Genomic DNA, 19,009 nt, shown 5'->3' on the forward strand with positions numbered 1-19,009 from the left:
ACTAATAACATGCTGACACGTGTATATTAAACTTTAAAAAAAAAAAAATTACCTCCTCTACAAGTTACCAAAAATAAACGAAAGCTAGGATTAATATTGACGGATGAGGCAAATTTGGGATTAATCATGACAATTTTTCCTTAATACTATCGATTCATTTAGCTACAGTAGTATAATTGCTTACCAATAACCCTTCTTATGCTTTTATCACCATCAATATTGCCCTTAATGCGTGCATTGTCATCATTAACATCATTACTTATCAATAGACCTGATCAAAGTTAGTCCGGCCCGAAATTTTATTTTTTTGGGCGGGTTTGGAAATTCGTTTTAGGCATTTTTAGTTGTTTTTTTTTTTTTGCCCGGCCTGAAAAGCCCTCACGACCCGACCATTTTGGGCGGGTTTGGGCACAAAAATTCCGACCCGAAGCTTGGCCCGGCACGAGAAGTGGGCTATTTTTTCGGCCTCGACCCGGCCCGGCCCGCCCAATGATCACCGCCTCTACTTATCAATTAACTCATTATGGACGATTGCAACTCTAACATTTTTCACATATATACATTGTTAGTATTCTATGTTCAATCCGCCACATCATCAACTAATAGCACGTGTGTCACATTAAATTATGTATAAGAATTTGAGAATGATGAAACAAAACATCTTTAACTAAATATATTTCAACTAAGAAGATTAATGTGTAATGCACCAATAAAATGAAGGTGATAAAGAGCTGACCTAAATTCATTTGAGCTTGGCATAACTTGACTTGGTTCTAATAAGTTTAAACTCTGGAACTTGAGCTAGTCAAGTAGAAAATTTTCAAACATAGCTTGTCTCATTTCTTGACTCGAGACATGTAACGACTTGCATGTACTTGTGTAAATCAGTGAATATAATTGTTTGTCATAAAATTATGTTTATCTTGTATTTTCGTTTTTTAATACTTAACGTCTTCCAATAATTGAGTTTGTTCACAAGTTTTTCGCTTAAACTTATATTTGCTCAAGTTAATTAGTGATATCGATAAAACTACTTTGAACTCAAATAAGCTCACTCGAGTCGTACTTTGACAGACTTGAATGAGCTCCGCTTGACTAGATTGCAAATAGGCCGGTTCGAATATCGTAATAGGCCGGTTAGAATACAAAATACTACGTGTACATTAATACTCCGTACTTAGTTAAAAAAAAAAAAAAAAAAACCTTTGCAATTGGTTGTCATTATTGTCCCTTAACCTAACTATTCGATTTATGACAAGGACTTTTATTTTGCTATGAAAGATCCATAAGAAATCTTCCTTGTCTAATCTCCGCCAAGTATATTTTAGAATTAGTCATGCCATTTAAAGTTTTAAACGGCATCAATTTCTCTTTTGAGGACTATTGGGCCTTTACGCCTTTACCAAAATTCACAATTGGTTGCCAAATACTTGTTTACCTCTAGTTAAGACTTAAGAGCTTATTTGAGTTATACCAACCCCTCCCCCCAACCACATTCCCACTATATAAAGTGATCAACATGTATACTAAGCCTCAATTAAAAAAATCACTTTAATAAACAAAATAAATAGTAAATAAAACAATAAAAATGTCTAGTTAGCATAATGTTCATAAATATCATAATCATAGCGTCTATATTTAATAAAAAATTAATAATTTATTTACAATTTTATCAAGGTTATAAATTTGTATTTTCTACTATAAATCAAGTGCACCACTCAAGAAAGTAATCAAAATGTGAGCATTGTAGAGCTAAACAATATAAATTACCTTGACCCGGCCAATTCAGGCCAAGTTGACCGAGACCATTACTCCTCTATCTATTGCCTCATTTGGTCCACAAATTTCATATACATGTCGAACCTAAGCTAACATGAAATCCGATTCATACAAAATATTATCAAACACATATACATTACTATCACTTTATCTCAAAATTAATTTAACTTTTGCATTATTTATATACCAACTTTAACTATTGATTTTATATTGTTATACAAATTAAAGGACATTGTTATTATCATTATGTAAAGGTTTCTTGATTAGTCACACATATCTGTCCATAATATCAACTTTTTATTGATTTAGCTAGTAGATCAGACAATTACAGATATTAATGGTCAAAGTTAATATTGACGTATGTGTCCGTCAAACTGATGTACTTATTCAGATACGAAGGAAGTATTACTTACTATGTAGTGTGGCATAATATAAATGGCTGAAAATGATTACATATATATAGAACACAAAAATGAGAAGGATTTAGCCAGAAACCCCTTCTCTTTTATTTTAGATAGAAAATGTGTTAGAGCAAGAGTTGTATTATACAGAATACAGTGATACAACTGTTGTATGAGTAGGCTTGATTGGCAATTCAGTCTGGATCCGACCCTACTTCACCCCGGTCCGAGAAAATTATCTGCTCTGTGTCTGGAAAAAAAATAAACTGAGTCCGACTTCATTAAAATAATCTGACTTCAAGTCGGAGGAGGGTCGGAGTCAGATCCTACCAAAAATCTGAGGAAAAAATCTAACTCCGAGTTTAGTTGGTTGTTTGCTATTCCCTCTGTGTTTTAATAAGTGTTACACGTACTTACCAAAAGTGGTCGTGTTTTAATAAGTGTTACATTTCATTTTTTTGGCAAAAAACAACATTTTAATAATATTCTCTCCTTTTATGGTCCCCATTTAAACCCACTATTACTTTTTTTTTTTTATAATTTCTTTCTTCTCTCATTCGTTACTTTTCAATAAACTATTAACCCCACTATCTTTCTTTTACAATTTTTTTAATACTCCAACTACCCCACTCACCTCTTATTTTATTTAAGTCAATTAAATTGTCTAAAATTATGTGCTGATCAAAGTATAACCCTTATTAAAACACGAAGGGAGTATTGTAATTGTAATTTACTACGAGTCTTATGATATTGTTGTTCTAATATAGACAATTCCACAAGCAGTTTGTAATGTTTGCTTTGTTGTACTTTGGATTTTAATTATTATTTGTTATTTCTAGTAAAATTTGTAAATTGTCGGTCTATTAGAAACGGTTTTTTTTAAAAATCGGAAATAATCGAAAAAACAAAGAAATTCGGGGTCAGGTCAAATTGGAGTCGGAGTCGGAGGCCAGATATTGAAATCGGATCGGATTCGAAGTTTCGAACGGATTCGGAGTTAGATTTAGCATCCAACTTCTTGTAGGATCGGAGTCGGAGTTAGATTTAGCATCCGACTTCCTGTAGAGTCAAAGTCGGATTTAACATAATCCGCTTTGAATTCGACGACCCATTGCTATTTCTATGTATGAGATAACGCCCCCCTCAAGTGCATGCATATAGTATATGTGAACTGATATGTAATGCCGACATTATATTTTACTAATTAAAGAGCCGTCACAATTCACGGGAGGATAGAAAGAAGTGGAAGTTTTGAGAAACTTGCAACACCTTACGCATGATTATTACTTCGTATAAGAATCATAAGATGTAATATGAAAATGATGCCATGGTTTCGGGTTTTGGATATGATAAAAACCATGAGTCTATGTATGGTTTGGACGCATATTATGGCACATGGTATTAAACCGAACACATGGGCAAAGTGCGGCGCAGGTTTTATAGCAATGCAAGCACACTCACACTTACCTTTCAGATTATATTTAAGGAAACACTACCTAGTAAAGGCCCATACCTCTATGTACTCTACCATGTATTGGCTATTCATCTATGTCCACTCAAATTGATATCGTGAAATAATATACTACCATGTATTGGCTATTTATCTATGTCCACATGGTAGAATATACTAGATGTATTAAGGTTCTGTTTATTTTATCTTATTTAATCTCATTTCGTACAAAATAATTTCAAATAAAATAAGTGTTAAAGGATCAACTTAACTAAAAGCTTATAATCGATTTACATACTCTATCACGCCCCCTCACATGAGAGCCCTTTGGGCTAGAAGTGTGGATGCAGCATGAGTCCCCTCATACCCAGCGCGATATATTCCGCTTAAAAGTTGGGGGTGGAAGAGATTTGAACTCGTAACTTTTGTCTTACACTGACTCTTAAAAGCATGTTAAAAGACCAACTCAACCAAAAACTTAAAACTAATAATGGGTTGAAGCCCGTGATCGATTTACATACTCTATCAACAAGTTTATATAAAATAAAATAAGTTCATATAAAATAAAATTCAAATTAAATAATTTCATACAAAATAAAATGAACCAAACAGAGCCTACAAAATTAATGAAAATGTTACTAGAGATATTAACTTATATTCATGGATTTATCATTCTTCTTCTAACCATTCCTCCTATTATTCTAATGTGCCAGTGCTGTTTAGTTAAATTTTACTTTCTCTATCCTATAATCAATTAATATGCAGTCGCACACCTAACAAAATTAACCTAACAAGACCACTACTATGTAGATAGGCAAATAAGGATCGAATCCCAAGAGACTGTTGTTTGACTAATTAAACAGACTCAAATAAATACTAAGCAAGTAACAAATATAATAGTGAGAACTAATAACTAAAGAGCTAAATTAAGCGATTAAATCTAGTAATATAATAAATCAAATGCTAAAAACATCCAAGATCAAGCATCACCACGAATACAATTAATGCAATAGTCGTTCTACCCCTGTCACTAATCAACACACGTGGTAAGCCAAAACGAGGGAAAATAACTTTCTTGAAAAACTTACCTAATTACCACACGAGCATCGTTGGTTGGAGTAGCAATTGCTTCAACCCACTTTGAAACATAGTCAACGACTACTAAAATATATTGATTTCCATATGAAGAGGGGAATGGTCCCATGAAATCTATCCCCTACACATCAAATAACTCGACCTCGAGTATGTTATTGAGTGGCATCTTGTGCTTCCTTGAAATATTACAGGTTCGTTGACAACTATCACAAGCCTTGACATATGAATACACATCCTTGAACAAAGTTGGCCAATAGAAACCACATTGTAAAATCTTTGCGGACGTTTTCGTAGGACCTGCATGTCCACCACAAGGTAAGTCATGGCAATGAGAAATAATGTTGCTTACCTCTTCTTCCGGAACGCATCTTCATTCTGATCATTGCATCCGCACATAGCCTATAAAGGAATGGATGTTCCCAAAAATGTCGCCTTGCCTCATAAAAGAATTTCTTCTTTTGTTGAGACGAGTAGCCGTGGGGTATTGTACCTATGGACAAGAAGTTAGCTAATTCAGCATACCAAGGTGATTCAATTTTAGAGAGTGCTAATAAATGTTCATTAGGGAAAGAATCATCAAAAGGGAAGTCGTCTCCGTCCCCATTATCGAGGAGGAGGCGATAAAGATGGTCTGCAACGACATTCTCAGTCCCTTTTGTGTCCTTTATCTCGATGTCATAATCTTGCAACTAAAGGATCCAACGAATCAACCGCAGCTTGGCATGATTTTTACTCATTAAATATCTCAATGTCGCATGATCTGTGTGAATTAGTACTTTTGAACCAACTAGGTAAGAATGAAACTTGTCTATTGCATAAACTACCGCTAGCATCTCTTTTTCAGTTGTGGCATAATTCATTTGAGCAGGGCTAAGAGTTTTACTAGAGTAATAAATAGCATGAAGTTTTCCATCCTTTCGTTGCCCCAAAACGGCCCCTACCGCATAGTCACTAGCATCGCACATAATCTCAAATGGTAGTGTCCAATCCGGAGGTTGCATAACGGGAGCGAAGATCAAAGCTTCCTTCAACTTATTAAAAGCCTCAAGACAAGCATCAGTAATACAAATGGGGCATCCTTGGCCAAAAGCTCAGTTAGAGGTCGAGCGATTTTTGAAAAATCTTCAATAAATCGTCTATAAAATCCTGCATGACCAAGAAAGCTCCGAACTCCTTTTACAGAGTTAGGAGGGGGTAGTCGCTATAATTGTTACAAGTTGGCGAATGTGTATTGCCAACTTGTAACAATTATAGTGGCAATTAGCTCACCCTTGTCATTCTTGACAACGGTCATACCCCCCCCCCCCCTTCTTTGGAACTACTTGTACAGGGCTAACCCACTTACTATCTGATATAGGGTAAATTATTCCTATATCAAGAAATTTAAGAACCTCTTTTTTAACACCTCCATCATATTTGGATTAAGTCTTCTTTGAGGTTCTATAGAGGAGGCATGATCGTCCTCAAGAATGATTTTATGCATACAAAAAGAGGGATTAATACCTTTAATATCATCAATGGTGTACCCAATAACACTTCTATATTTTCTCAAAACAGCGAGCAATTGCTCTAATTTTGTGTCATTAAGCTCAGCATTAACAATAACAGGATATGTATTATTAGGACCAAGGTATGCATATTTAAGAGTAGAGGGAAGAGGTTTCAACTCTACCTTAGGAGGCGTAGTACTCTCCCTAACACTCAATCTACTAAGGACTTCCTTCACTGGAGCGGTGATTGGATAGGCTTTTTCTTCCTCAAGTAGCCGTGTGTACTCCCTTGTTTCCCAATCTTCATCATTAGCACTCCCCATTAACACCTTTTCAAGTTCATCATCCGTTTTAATCAAGGGAAATTGCTCACATTGTAAATCATCAAGGATATCCACTTGACAAATAGTCTCTCTCATGGAAGGAGTTCTCATGGTATTCAAGAGTGAATACTCCATTTTCTCGTCGCCTACCTCAAAAGTGATTTTACCATTCTTCATATCAATGATTGCACCTGCAGTGGCTAAGAATGGTCTACCAAGAATAATAGTAACATGTGCATCCTCCTCCATCTCCATCACAACAAAGTCGCATGGGATAAAGAATTTTCCCACGCGAAGAGGAACATCTTTAAGTACACCCAAAGGAAACTTAACCAACCTATCCGCAAGTTGTAGAGATATGCGTGTAGGCTTTAGTTCACCCATTTAAAGTTTCTTGCAAATAGAGAGCGACATAAGACTCACACTTGCACCAAGATCACATAGTGCCTTGTTGATCTCTATGTCTCCAAGTTTCACCGGAATTGAGTAGCTACCCGAATCGCCTAGTTTCTTAGGAAGCGTGTTTTACAAAATCGCACTACACTATGCAATCAACGTAACCGTGGCATTCTCCTCTAGCTTCTTCTTGTTAGAAAGCATATCCTTTAAAATTTTTGCATAAGATGACATCTCGGATATTGCATCTAAGAATGGAATGTTGATGTGAAGCTTTTTCAGAATATCAAGAAATTTTCCGTACTTTTTCTCTAACTTAGCTTGAGCCAGCCTTTGTGGAAAAGGAACTTGTGGCACATATGGAGCAAGTGGTGGTGGAATCAATGCCTTTGGCTCTTCCTCAATCACACTACTATCAACCGCTTTCTTATTTGTGACTACCTCTTCAACAACCTCCTTTGGTAGCTCCCTTACGGGCGGATCTTCCAACTGCTTTCCACTCCTCAAAGTCACGTCATTCATATGCCCCTTTTGTGGTTGCTCTGTTTGACCTGGAAAGGTACCCGGAGTCTTTGAAGACTAGCCAACTTGATGAGCAAGTTAACTTATTTGATTTTCCATGAGCTTGTTCTGAGCTTATAATTGTTGGGTGGAATTGTTTGTTGAGGAAATGAAGTTCTCCATCATTAGCTCAAGGTTGGATTTTTGCGGAGGTGTTTACATAGGTTGTTGGACTAAAGGTGGCCTTGTTTGGAATCTAGGTGGTGCATTATAATTGTTGTTTTGAGGTGGTGGTGGAGTCGGATTTTGTTGAGCTTGGGTATCCTTGTAAGAGAAATTTGGATGATGTTTCCACCCTTCATTATATGTGTTTGAATGAGGGTCATATGGCCTTTTGGAATTCGAAGTGTAGAATGCATTGGCCTCCTCGATCAACATCTCATTCGAGTTTTGTGGACAATTAGGTGCAATGTGACCTTGTACATTACACATTTGACAAGTTTCAGGTGAGCTAGAAGATGATCCAGCTTGGAGCTTGTCAATGCCTGCACAGAACTAGTCAAAAGAGTTAGAGCATCAACATCAAATTTTCCTCCCTTCTTCACACTATTTTGGCCTCCTGGATGATAATTGCAATTGTCATTAGCCGCCATCTTCTTAATTAGCCCTTTCGCCTTAGTTGGGTTCTTAGTCAAGAGAGAACCCCCAGATGCAGCATCAATATAGATTTGGAACTCGTGTGTTAAGCCATTATAGAAGGTTTGGATCAACATCCATTCAGGAATACCATGGCGAGGGCATTGTCTCTACAATCGCTTGAATCTCCTCCATGCTTCATATAGGGACTCATCATCTGACTGCCTGAAAGTAGATAACTCGTTTCTCAACCTTGCAATCTTTTCCTGTCCCAAGAACTTGACTAGAAAAGCTTTCATCAGTTTGTCCCATGTGTCAAAAGAGCCAGTACCTTCATCTCTCAACCATTCCTTCGCCCTACCCCGTAAAGAGAAAGGAAAGAGGCGAAGTCTAATAGCATCATCTGTAGCACCATTTAGCTTCATAGTATCGCATTTCTCCAAAAAAACTATCAATGTGACTCACTGAGCAATCATAAGGTGTGCCTGCAAACGAATCATTGGAGATGAATTAAATGAATTATGGTTTCAATTCAAAGTTTTGAGCAGTAACGGGTAGTCTGACAATGCTAGAGAGGAGTCCAGTTGTTGTATCAGGAATACCGTACTCCAAAAGAGATTACGTTCCTGGATCGCCCATGTTTCTATTGTTTTGATTTCTCCTTCTTCTTTTACCTTTTCATCTCCTTGCAGTTGCTTCGATTTCAAAATCAAAAGGTGTTAAATCGTCTGACCCTGAACGTCGTGTTTGCATGCAACAAAGAACTAAAAGCAGAGTATCAAAAACACAAGAGACAATAGCCGAAGCAACAAATAAAGCTTAGTAAAAACAAATCACGGATAATAAGAATGAAATCGTTAGTCCCCGGCAACGGCGCCAAAATTTGATAAGCGGTCGCACACCTAACAAAATTAACCTGACAAGACCACTACGATGTAGATAGGCAAGTAAGAATCGAATCCCAAGATATTGGGGTTTGACTAATTAAACAGACTCAAATAAATACTAAGCAAGTAACAAATATAATAGTGAGAACTAATAACTAAAGAGCTAAATAAAGCGATTAAATCTAGTAATATAATAAATAAAATGCTAAAAACATCCAAGATCAAGCATCACCACGAATACAATTTATGCAATAGTCGTTCTACCCCTAACATATAATTCAATTGATTAACGAGGAAAAGCAATCCCTAAATGTTACCAATGGTCTCTCCCGAGTTATCAATGGCTTCCCTAGTCACAATCAAGCCTACTTCCGTGGAATCATGTAAATTAAAGACTTGGAGCACATTACTCTAACTTCCTAATCTTCCATTCAACTACTCCCGTGATGAACTTCAAATCCTTAATTGATTTATTCAAACCCGTTAAAACCCAACTCCCGATGCGATTAAAACAATGGATTAATAACAATACTAATTATCCCTAATCAAGTATTGGCATGAGCACAATCAATTAAGCAAATCAATTGCAGTTATCATTAGAGAAATTAAAGAATTAAATTAAATCATGCATTAACCATATTCTGGTTCCGCTAGATCTTGGAATAAAGAAACTACTCACCCATAGTCATGAAAACAAGAATTATATTCAATAACGAAAATCTAATTAACAATAATAAAATAAAAGAATTGAGAGAAGAAATTAATACTTGGAATTAAATATGAAATCTTGAATCTTGAAGGCAAAACTCTTGGAAACTAATGTAGAAGAACATAATACCAAAAACTCCAAATTAATGTATGTAAAAGTGATAGATAAAAGACTATCTAAAACCTATTTATATCCTAGCATAAAACTAGGTATTTCTATCCTAATAGGAGTCCTAGACGCTGCTTAAACAGGCTGCCACAGGTGGGTTGTGGCACGGAGAGAACCGCTACAACCAGGTTGTGGAGGGGCTATCTTCGCTTCTCCTTTGCTCCAATAATAGACGCCCACAACCAAGTTGTCGCCAACAGGTAACACGCCACAACCAGGCTGTGGAGTAAGCTGCTAGGATGCTTTAGAATGCTAGAAATGCTCCTTATAAAGAAATATCTCGCGATCAAAACGAATTCCACGCAAATCGAGCCATATTCCTACAAAAACAAAAACAAACAAATCGAGAAGAACAATGTCGAAATAGGAATAATAATAACTCAAAATGATTAGGAGAATGAAGAAAACACAATAAAACATGACCAAATATCGCATATTAATCGTGTATAAAATCGTGTTATCATCAATCATAAACATGCATGTATATGGTGATATGGAGATAATGATTAAATTGGTAGAATGTACTACTAACACATACACTTATAGACTTATAGAAGAAGGTATATATATTGTCATATTGATGAATAGCTAGCTCTAAAATCATACCGTACACAATATTAGCTAATGCAGTATAATCTATTGTTTCAATTAAGTAGTTATAATTATGTGGTTCCATGCAATAAGCGTTTCAACGTAAGATATAGATATATAGTTCTTGAACTATAAAGATCAAATCTTATATTAATAAAACGTACGATTTGTCATATAATTGCAACAATAATAATAAGGTTTAAGGTAATGGACTGCAAAATTGCTTTGAGTATTGCCAACAAATATAATGTAGCAGATATGTTGTCGATGGAGATGATTACTCATGCAGCGGATATAATTCAGCTGTGACCTCCTGACATTCAACTTTATGCCGGGTACCGAGCCAGTTTGATTGATCCGTTTCAAAATAAATGTCTCATTTTTGTTTATGATTGATTTTCATATTTTTCACTTGCGTATGCTCTCTGTTATAGAACACTATGAAAGAAGTTGTCACATTTTCGAATATTTTGTACTATAAAATAAGTTACGAGTAGTGAATATTGATAGGAAAAAAAAAACATTGAATTTAGGTTAAAAAAAAAATTGTATTTATTATCATTAACATAAAGCATCAATTCATGGCCTTCTCCTATGCCTTAAGTAAAAATAAATTATTGAATTTCGTCTATATTACAAATATATATCTTTTGTGGCTCTCTTCACACACAAAGTTATCTTTTACTTGTTCAACATATAAGGTTCTTAAAATAAAAATAAAAAAATAAAAAAAAATTCCCCCAAATTTGGATGTAATAGGTTCAAAGCATATGGCTCTTAACCTTCTTTCTTTTTTTTTTTTTTTTTTTTCCTTTTGTTTCTTTCTTTTTTATCCTTTTTCTTCTTTTGTTAGGTTTATTTATTTTTTTCACCTTTTTCTTCTTTTGTTAGGTTTATTTATTTTTTTCATCCCTTTCTGTAAATTTCTTTCGTCCTTTTGAAGAATAATAATTGGAAGTATATCAATTTGTCGAGACAAAAATTTTAAGACCACATAAATATATTCTTGTGTGGTTAATAATTTAAAGTGCATGACCAACCCTACAGTATGTATATACCCACTATATTTTGTATGAAATTGATTTTACCCTGCAAAATATTGTCAGAAATTTGAGAGTTTCCAAAAACATAAACAACAAAATTATGTTTAATCGCTTAGAGCACTCCCAGCAGTGAGGAGAAAAGCCCTCACGAGTAAAAATAAGGGTGTAAAAAAAATACCCGAGCATTACGTTAGTGAGGGAAAAAACCCTCACCGTTGAGAGCTATGGAAAACGCACAAGAGTTGAGGGGAAATACTCGTGAACAGTAACAAGTGGGCCCCACTCGTACACGCGTCTTTCCCTTTTTTTTCCCTTCTGGCTTGCAAAACGACGTCGTTTTGCCTTAAAGAAGGGCGAAACGACGCCGTTTTGAGGGGCAAAAAGGGAAAAAAAAATAGGGGCAGCTGGCCTGACGCGCGTCAGACCCAGCCAATGGGGATGCGACACGCGTCAGGCTTTATCCTTCCAACCAATCAGATTTTTTTGCTTTTATTACAACGGTTATATTTTTGTAAGGTAAATATAACCGTTGTAATTATAAAAAAAAAAAAACAAAATTCACCAACGGATAGATTTTTTTTTTTCTCTATAAATAGACATGCATTTTGATATATTTTGATATACTTTCAAAAAACCTATAAATACTACAAATTTCCTTCTTTTCCCAATTTCTTTGAGTTATTTTCATCATTTTTATTATTATTATTATTCGTAAAAAAAAAAAAAAAACCTCAGTTATTATTTAGTATTATTATTATTATTATTTTTATTATTATTATAATTATTATTATTATTACTAGTAGTAGTAGTAGTGTTAATTTAAAAAAAGTAGTAGTTTTATTGGTATTCTTATAATTATTATTATTATTATTATTATTATTAATTTCTTTATTATTATTTCTGTTAAATTTATTAATCCTTGAAAAAAATCGTATTATTATATTGTCAAAAAAAAGTAGTAGTATTATTATTGTTGTTGTTGTTATTATTATTATTATTATTATTATTATTATTATTATTATTATTATTATTATTGTTATTATTATTATTATTATCATTATTATTATTATTATTATTATCATCATTATTATTATTATTATTATTATTATTATTATTATTATTATTATTATTTTGCTAATGGATCCTAACAAACCAGATTTTTCTAATTATTTTTCTGATTTGGGTGATGATTTTGTCACTAACCCTCGATTTCAAACCTTCCTTCAACGAATAGCTACTCAATATCCACCGCAACAAACACCTCCTCAATTTCCACCACAACAAACACCTCCTCAATTTCCACCACCACATTCACCTCCTGTTTATCAAGGGAGCAATTCTCAATATGAAGATGAAATGGAAGAAAGTGTTCCAGATACTCCACAATACCCTCCACCTCCTCCAAGAGTGTTTGTCAATCAAAACCAACCACTTACAAAAGGGAGTCGAATGTGGTCTGTTGCGGAGGATGAAACTCTTATTGGTTTGTATCTGCAATTCAGTGAAGATGCAATTGTTGGTACAAACCAAAAAGCATCTGTGCTTTGGAGAAAAATTTCAGCGGCATATGATGAAGCGCAGGCTGAGAAACCTCACATTCTACCACCAAGACCTTTGAGGAGTTTGGAAAGTCGTTGGAGAAGGATGGCAGCTGATTTAATACAATGGAGTAGCTGCTATGACGAAGCAGGAAGGGTTACAGGAAGTGGCTACAACGAAGAAGATCGAATTAATAACGCCAGTAAGTTATTCTATGCTTCCTCCAAGCCTACTCAACATAATTTTAATTGTCACCATGGTTGGAAAATGGTTAAAAATGACCCAAAGTGGAGGACAAAACTTAGGTGGGCGTTGTCAAGAGAGGAAAGATTAGCTGTAGGTGATGCCGTCGAAGATGATAGTAGTGGCAGTGATAAGCGATGTAGAACCGTAGAGGAAGGTGATACACCATCCACGGGTTTCTGTTCTGGAGGTCTTCCTCGACCCGATGGTGTTAAAAAGGCAAAGGCCAAGCGTAATAAGGGAAAAGAAGTGGCTTCTGATTCTTCAACCATTGGTGAGCAAATGAAGCAGAATAATGCCTGTAGGGAAACAGAGGCACAAATACGGTTGAAGAAGTTGGATTTTGACATGGAAAGGGAGAGGAGGAAACAAAAACAAGTCGAAATTCAACAAAAACAAGTTGACATACAAGAGAGAAGGCTGAACTATGAAATGCTGCAAGATCTACTTTCAAAGGGTACTGATCTAACTCCCGATGAAGAGGCCTACAAGGAGGAATTACGTGCAATGCTATATGGTAAAAGGCACGTGTGACTTGGAGATTTGGCTTATGTTTTATTTAGTTAATGTTAACTTTATGTTTTATTCAGTTAATTTAATGTACTAGTGTTTATTTAGTTTATGTTAAATTTATGTTTATGTAATGTTAAATTTATTATTAATATTCAGTTAATTCACATGTTTTCTTAGTAATTTGAAATTGATAAAGCTGATATCTGATAAAGATACAATCTGACACGCGTCACATGTCACCTCTGCTCAAACATCAATAACACTGCACAATCACATGCTAAAGTAATGCACTGAATTGTCACCTCTGCTCAAACATCAATAACACTGCACAATCACATGGTAAAATAATGCATTGAATTGTCACCTCGAGTCACATGCAATTTCAATTCCACTTTAACTCACATGCAAACTTACCACTACCATCCAATAATGACTTTCACATTTTCTATATATACCTGTGTTATTATAAACGGAAACAATCCCAAACACACCAACTACCTAACCAAAAAAAAAATGTCTTTCATTTCTTCCACCTCAAGCTCCTCTTCTGATGATTTCTCCAAAAATCATGAATTTGATTGCTTAGTTGATGAGTATGTAGCAAATCACCTACCTCATAGATTACTTCCTCCAGACCAACCACAAGAACCTCCACTAAATAATGAAACTGAACTATCAACGGAGCCCAAAAGGGATAGGGAAAGAGAAAAAGGGCATGTGCAACTATACAACGATTATTTCGCGAATAATCCAGTGTATAACGACAACCAATTCCGACGTAGATTTCGTATGCAACGGTCATTGTTCTGCCGCATTATGAGCAAAGTGGTTGAGGGGGATCAATTCTTCCAGCAACGTCGAAATGCAGCTGGGAAGCTTGGTTTATCACCGTTGCAGAAATGCACCGCTGCAATAAGAATGTTAGCGTATGGCGTAGCCACAGACGCTGTGGATGAATATTTACGTCTCGGCCAAACAACCTCTAGGCAGGCATTGCAACTTTTCTGTCAAGGGGTTATTTCACAATTTGAAAGTGAATATCTACGAAAACCTACAGATGAAGATTTAAGGAGAATCCTTCATCAAAATGATCTGCGTGGTTTTCCAGGGATGATTGGTAGTATAGACTGCATGCATTGGGAGTGGAAGAATTGTCCTACTGCTTGGAAGACACAATATGCTGGTCGTAGCAAGAGTGCAACTCTCATTCTTGAAGCTGTTGCTGATCAGGATCTATGGATTTGGCATGCGTTCTTTGGAATGCCTGGGTCATGTAACGATTTGAATGTCCTTTACCGTTCACCGGTATTTGATGATGTTTTACAAGGTCATGCACCACCCATAAATTTTACGGTTAATGGACATCAATATGAGTTGGGCTACTACTTGGCCGATGGGATTTACCCGAGATGGCCAACTTTTATACAGGGTATAACACATCCTCATGTTAGAAAAGACAAGTTGTTTGCTGATCAACAAGCAGCAGTTCGAAAAGACGTCGAACGGGCTTTCGGAGTTTTACAAACTAGGTTCGCTATACTACGACAACCAGCACTTGCATACGACGAAGATATTCTCTGTGATATTATGAAAGCCTGTATAATAATGCACAACATGATCGTCGAGGATGAACGACACAACTACGCACGTGCAGATGTTTTGAGACGATACTACGAAGAAGATCGACCACAACGTACGGTGAGGCGGGCAGACCCGAGCACAAGTGCCACGGTGTTTAACAACGAGCCATTTGAATTCAACGTCGGGCGACCACCCAACATTGATTTCAACACGTATTTGGAGAGAAGGATTTCCCTTCGTGATAGAGAAATTCATTCATCTCTGAAACAAGATTTAGTGGAGCACATATGGCAGAACTTTCGTCATAATGCGGTTGAATAAATAATTTTTTAGTTTGTTATTTGTAACCGTATCGTTATTTATGTTTTAATACTCGTGTTTGTATTTTATTTTAGTAGAACCACTTTTATCTAGTTCGTACTTGTACCGTTATTTAACATCCCATGTGTTTGTATTACCGTTATTGAAGTTCCCATGTGACTATTTAATGTGTTCATTACAAAAATGTGCTACTAATTCAAATGTTAAATTATAAATAAAACGTAATTGAAAAATAAAAAAAAATTATTAATTATAATTAAAACGTAATTGACAAATAAATAACAATCTTATTAAGTTATAATTGAAACGTAATTGAAAAATAAATATAAAAATTATAAATTTTTATTATATTATTTTTAAACGTAATTGAAAAGTAAATATAAAACTTATAAATTGTTATTAAATTATACATTGTTATTAAATTATTTTTAAATGTAATTAAAAAATAAATTATTTTCACATATTTTAATTGTATTAGAAAATTAAATATGTAGTATAAACATTATTTCAAAATAAAGATAAAATAAAAAGATGATGTGTATTATGGTGGGGTATAGTAAATAGTGGAGGAAAAAGTGATGAGAGGTTTTTTTTTCTCCTCATTGATGTAGTGAAAAAAACATTTGATGAGAGAAATTGTATGGGAGGAGTGAGAAAGTGGGTAGAGAGAGATTGAGAGGTTTTTTTTTCCTCACTGCTGATAGTGCGTAGACATTCAAGCATGACCTAATTTCATAGATTTTTTATTTTTTATTTTATTTGTTTAACCATTGGAGTAGTATATGTGTCAGAAATTTCGACAATATGCAATATGCAGGCATCAAATAAATAAATTGGCTCCTCCGTGGAGGTAAGGTTTGTTTATGTGATTGATGAGTGCTTGAATCACGTTTTAATTTGGTCTAGACAGGGTTAGCAAATCACTTTTAATTTTACGGTTTGACCCAGACTGAGTTGCATTGGGTCATTAGTTACATCATAGATCTATCTAATTGTAGTATGCGATGCTTGACAATCTATGTACCAAAGAATACATAAAATGTACATAAAAGCAATTTAAGTATATTAGGTAGGAGCAAATAGAATAGAGATTACGAAATATTCAATTTCAAAAACAATTTAAACTAAATCATGTTATTCAAAATTCGTTTTATCAAGTCTAATTTATATGTCATCTCAATCATAAAAAAAAAAAAAAAAAAAACAAACAAAAAAAAAAAACAAAAAAAAAATTATAAAAATTGATGATTATGATATCATATACTCACTCTCCCTTATTTTTTGCCCCATTTGACTTTTTACGGTCTCCAAGACGCGTTTTCAAACGTATATATCTCCATTTATATATGCTTAAAAATTATAAACATTTGATATTAATAAATTATACAATGAGACGATTCTAACAAGATCACGCATGAAAATATTATCATTTATAGATTAACGACAATTTATGGTCAAAAATTTTATAAGTTTGACCCATATTTTTGCAATGGGGCAAAAAAATAAGGGACAGAGGGAGTATCAAATATTCAGATACATACAGGATTTGCTATTGTGTTAGGGGACTCCCCTTATGATGGGTCGTACCAAATCAACCAACAAGGTTGCATGTTACTCTTGTAGTGCAATAGTAATGTATATATGCATTTTGTTTTTGCTACAATATGGTTTTATATGTAAGCATTGAACAAAATAATACAAGTATGTGATAGTTTTGGTCATTATACATTGTATGTGCCTCCCTAAATCAATGTCTCTGCCTTAGAAAGTTAGAATCTTTTGAACTATTGACAAGATCTTAAAAGAGCTTTAAGCACATGCATTAGCTTCATTAATTAAATTATTATCTACCATCTAATGCCTTAATTTTTGTCATTATTTTGATTTAATCAAAGTTTCATGCATGAATAAACACAAGGATGGACCGCATTTTAATTACAATTAATGGTCTTGATCTCATTGATGCAATTCATATCATAGTTTTGATTAAATATCTAATGGATGTATATTCTCCACGACATTGTAGAGAATTACAAAATGTAATAATAATGTGGAAGCTAAGTAATTGTTTACTAGCTTAGTTTTGTTACTAAGAAATTTTATGCTGAGAATTGTCACATATTTGTTTGAAATTATTTTGTAAAGTACTCGATTTGATGCAACTATTCAAGTTAATTTTTTGGCTTTTATACATATATTTATAAATGCAACTATTCAAGTTAATTTTTAAAATTGTAAGAAGAAGTTAAGGCAAATGGCACTCGATTTGATGTTGTATACTTATTATATGGATGACCGCTTTTGTTGTTATGAAATTGTACATTTGATTAAATTCAAAATAAGTACAAGGAGCACATTAAACTTACCTAAAATATCCAATTATATAATCATCATAATCAAAGAATATTAGTATGGAGTAGTAAATAATCTAATCAACCGTAATATACTCTGTAATTATCACAATTTTCTTTTCAAGAGAGAAAGAATACAATCACATACTACGTTCTTCAGGCTAGTTGTTCAATTTTATTTTCCTTAATTTACTACTCCATAAAACTTACATTCACTTTAATAATATAGTAGAATACTAGTTATCTTATATTACCTTCATTTCTAATTATATTTTAATTCTTATTATTATTATTATTGGCACACAAATTAAGAAAAATAGGAGATTAAATGAGTGGGTATAAAAAAAAATTAATAAAAATTAATAATACTAGTATACGATATACAAGTAATGGTTCTGTGTAAAAATAAAAAATTAAAAAAAAATTAAAAAAAAAAGTAGAAGTTATGGTTAAAGTAAGAGAGACTAAGATTGTGTGATATGGGTGAAAAAAAGAATAAAGGGTATGTTGTGTAAAAATGTGTAACTATCATAGGGTAAGCAGCTAACATTTATTGTCATGGACAAAAATAAATGAATAAAGTGAAAAATGTAAAGATCAATAGAAACAGAGGTAGAATCATACTTAATTAGTTAATTACACTTTAATGAAATTGATTATTTGCACATAAGAATACTTGTCAAGTCAATCAAAATGGAACAACTTAAAAATCTAGAGGAAGGCTTGATCACCAAGTAATAATAATAATCAAATTCCTTATATCTATATTATTGATAAAAAAAAAAAAATACTCAAATAAATGATGTTGCACAGATTAGTAATTCCAATAGAATAATTTTGTGCAAACAATCCATATATAAATTGACCCCAAAAATGAAAATAATACCCCTTTTTTTTCTTTTTTGTTGAGAGATGGCTTTATTATTAGGATTAATGTACAATAATCCTCATTTAAACCAAACCCATTCTAATTAAAACTACTTAACCTTTTA

General features: G+C 33.9%; 2 protein-coding genes across 2 annotated transcripts; both read left to right on the forward strand.

Moving 5' to 3' along the window:
* The first annotated feature begins 12,606 nt into the window (after window positions 1-12,606).
* LOC110721767 (glutathione S-transferase T3-like) lies at window positions 12,607-13,785 on the forward strand. Its single transcript, XM_021900955.1, has one exon. The coding sequence runs from the start codon at window positions 12,607-12,609 to the stop codon at window positions 13,783-13,785; it is 1,179 nt and encodes a 392-aa protein (XP_021756647.1).
* Window positions 13,786-14,277: 492 nt separating this feature from the next.
* LOC110721768 (putative nuclease HARBI1) lies at window positions 14,278-15,666 on the forward strand. Its single transcript, XM_021900957.1, has one exon. It carries the CDS (start codon window positions 14,278-14,280, stop codon window positions 15,664-15,666), a length of 1,389 nt encoding a protein of 462 aa, XP_021756649.1.
* The last annotated feature ends 3,343 nt before the right edge of the window (window positions 15,667-19,009 follow it).

This window comes from Chenopodium quinoa, unplaced genomic scaffold (genome assembly GCF_001683475.1).
Source record: "Chenopodium quinoa cultivar QQ74 unplaced genomic scaffold, ASM168347v1, whole genome shotgun sequence".
Classification (NCBI taxonomy): domain Eukaryota; kingdom Viridiplantae; phylum Streptophyta; class Magnoliopsida; order Caryophyllales; family Amaranthaceae; genus Chenopodium; species Chenopodium quinoa.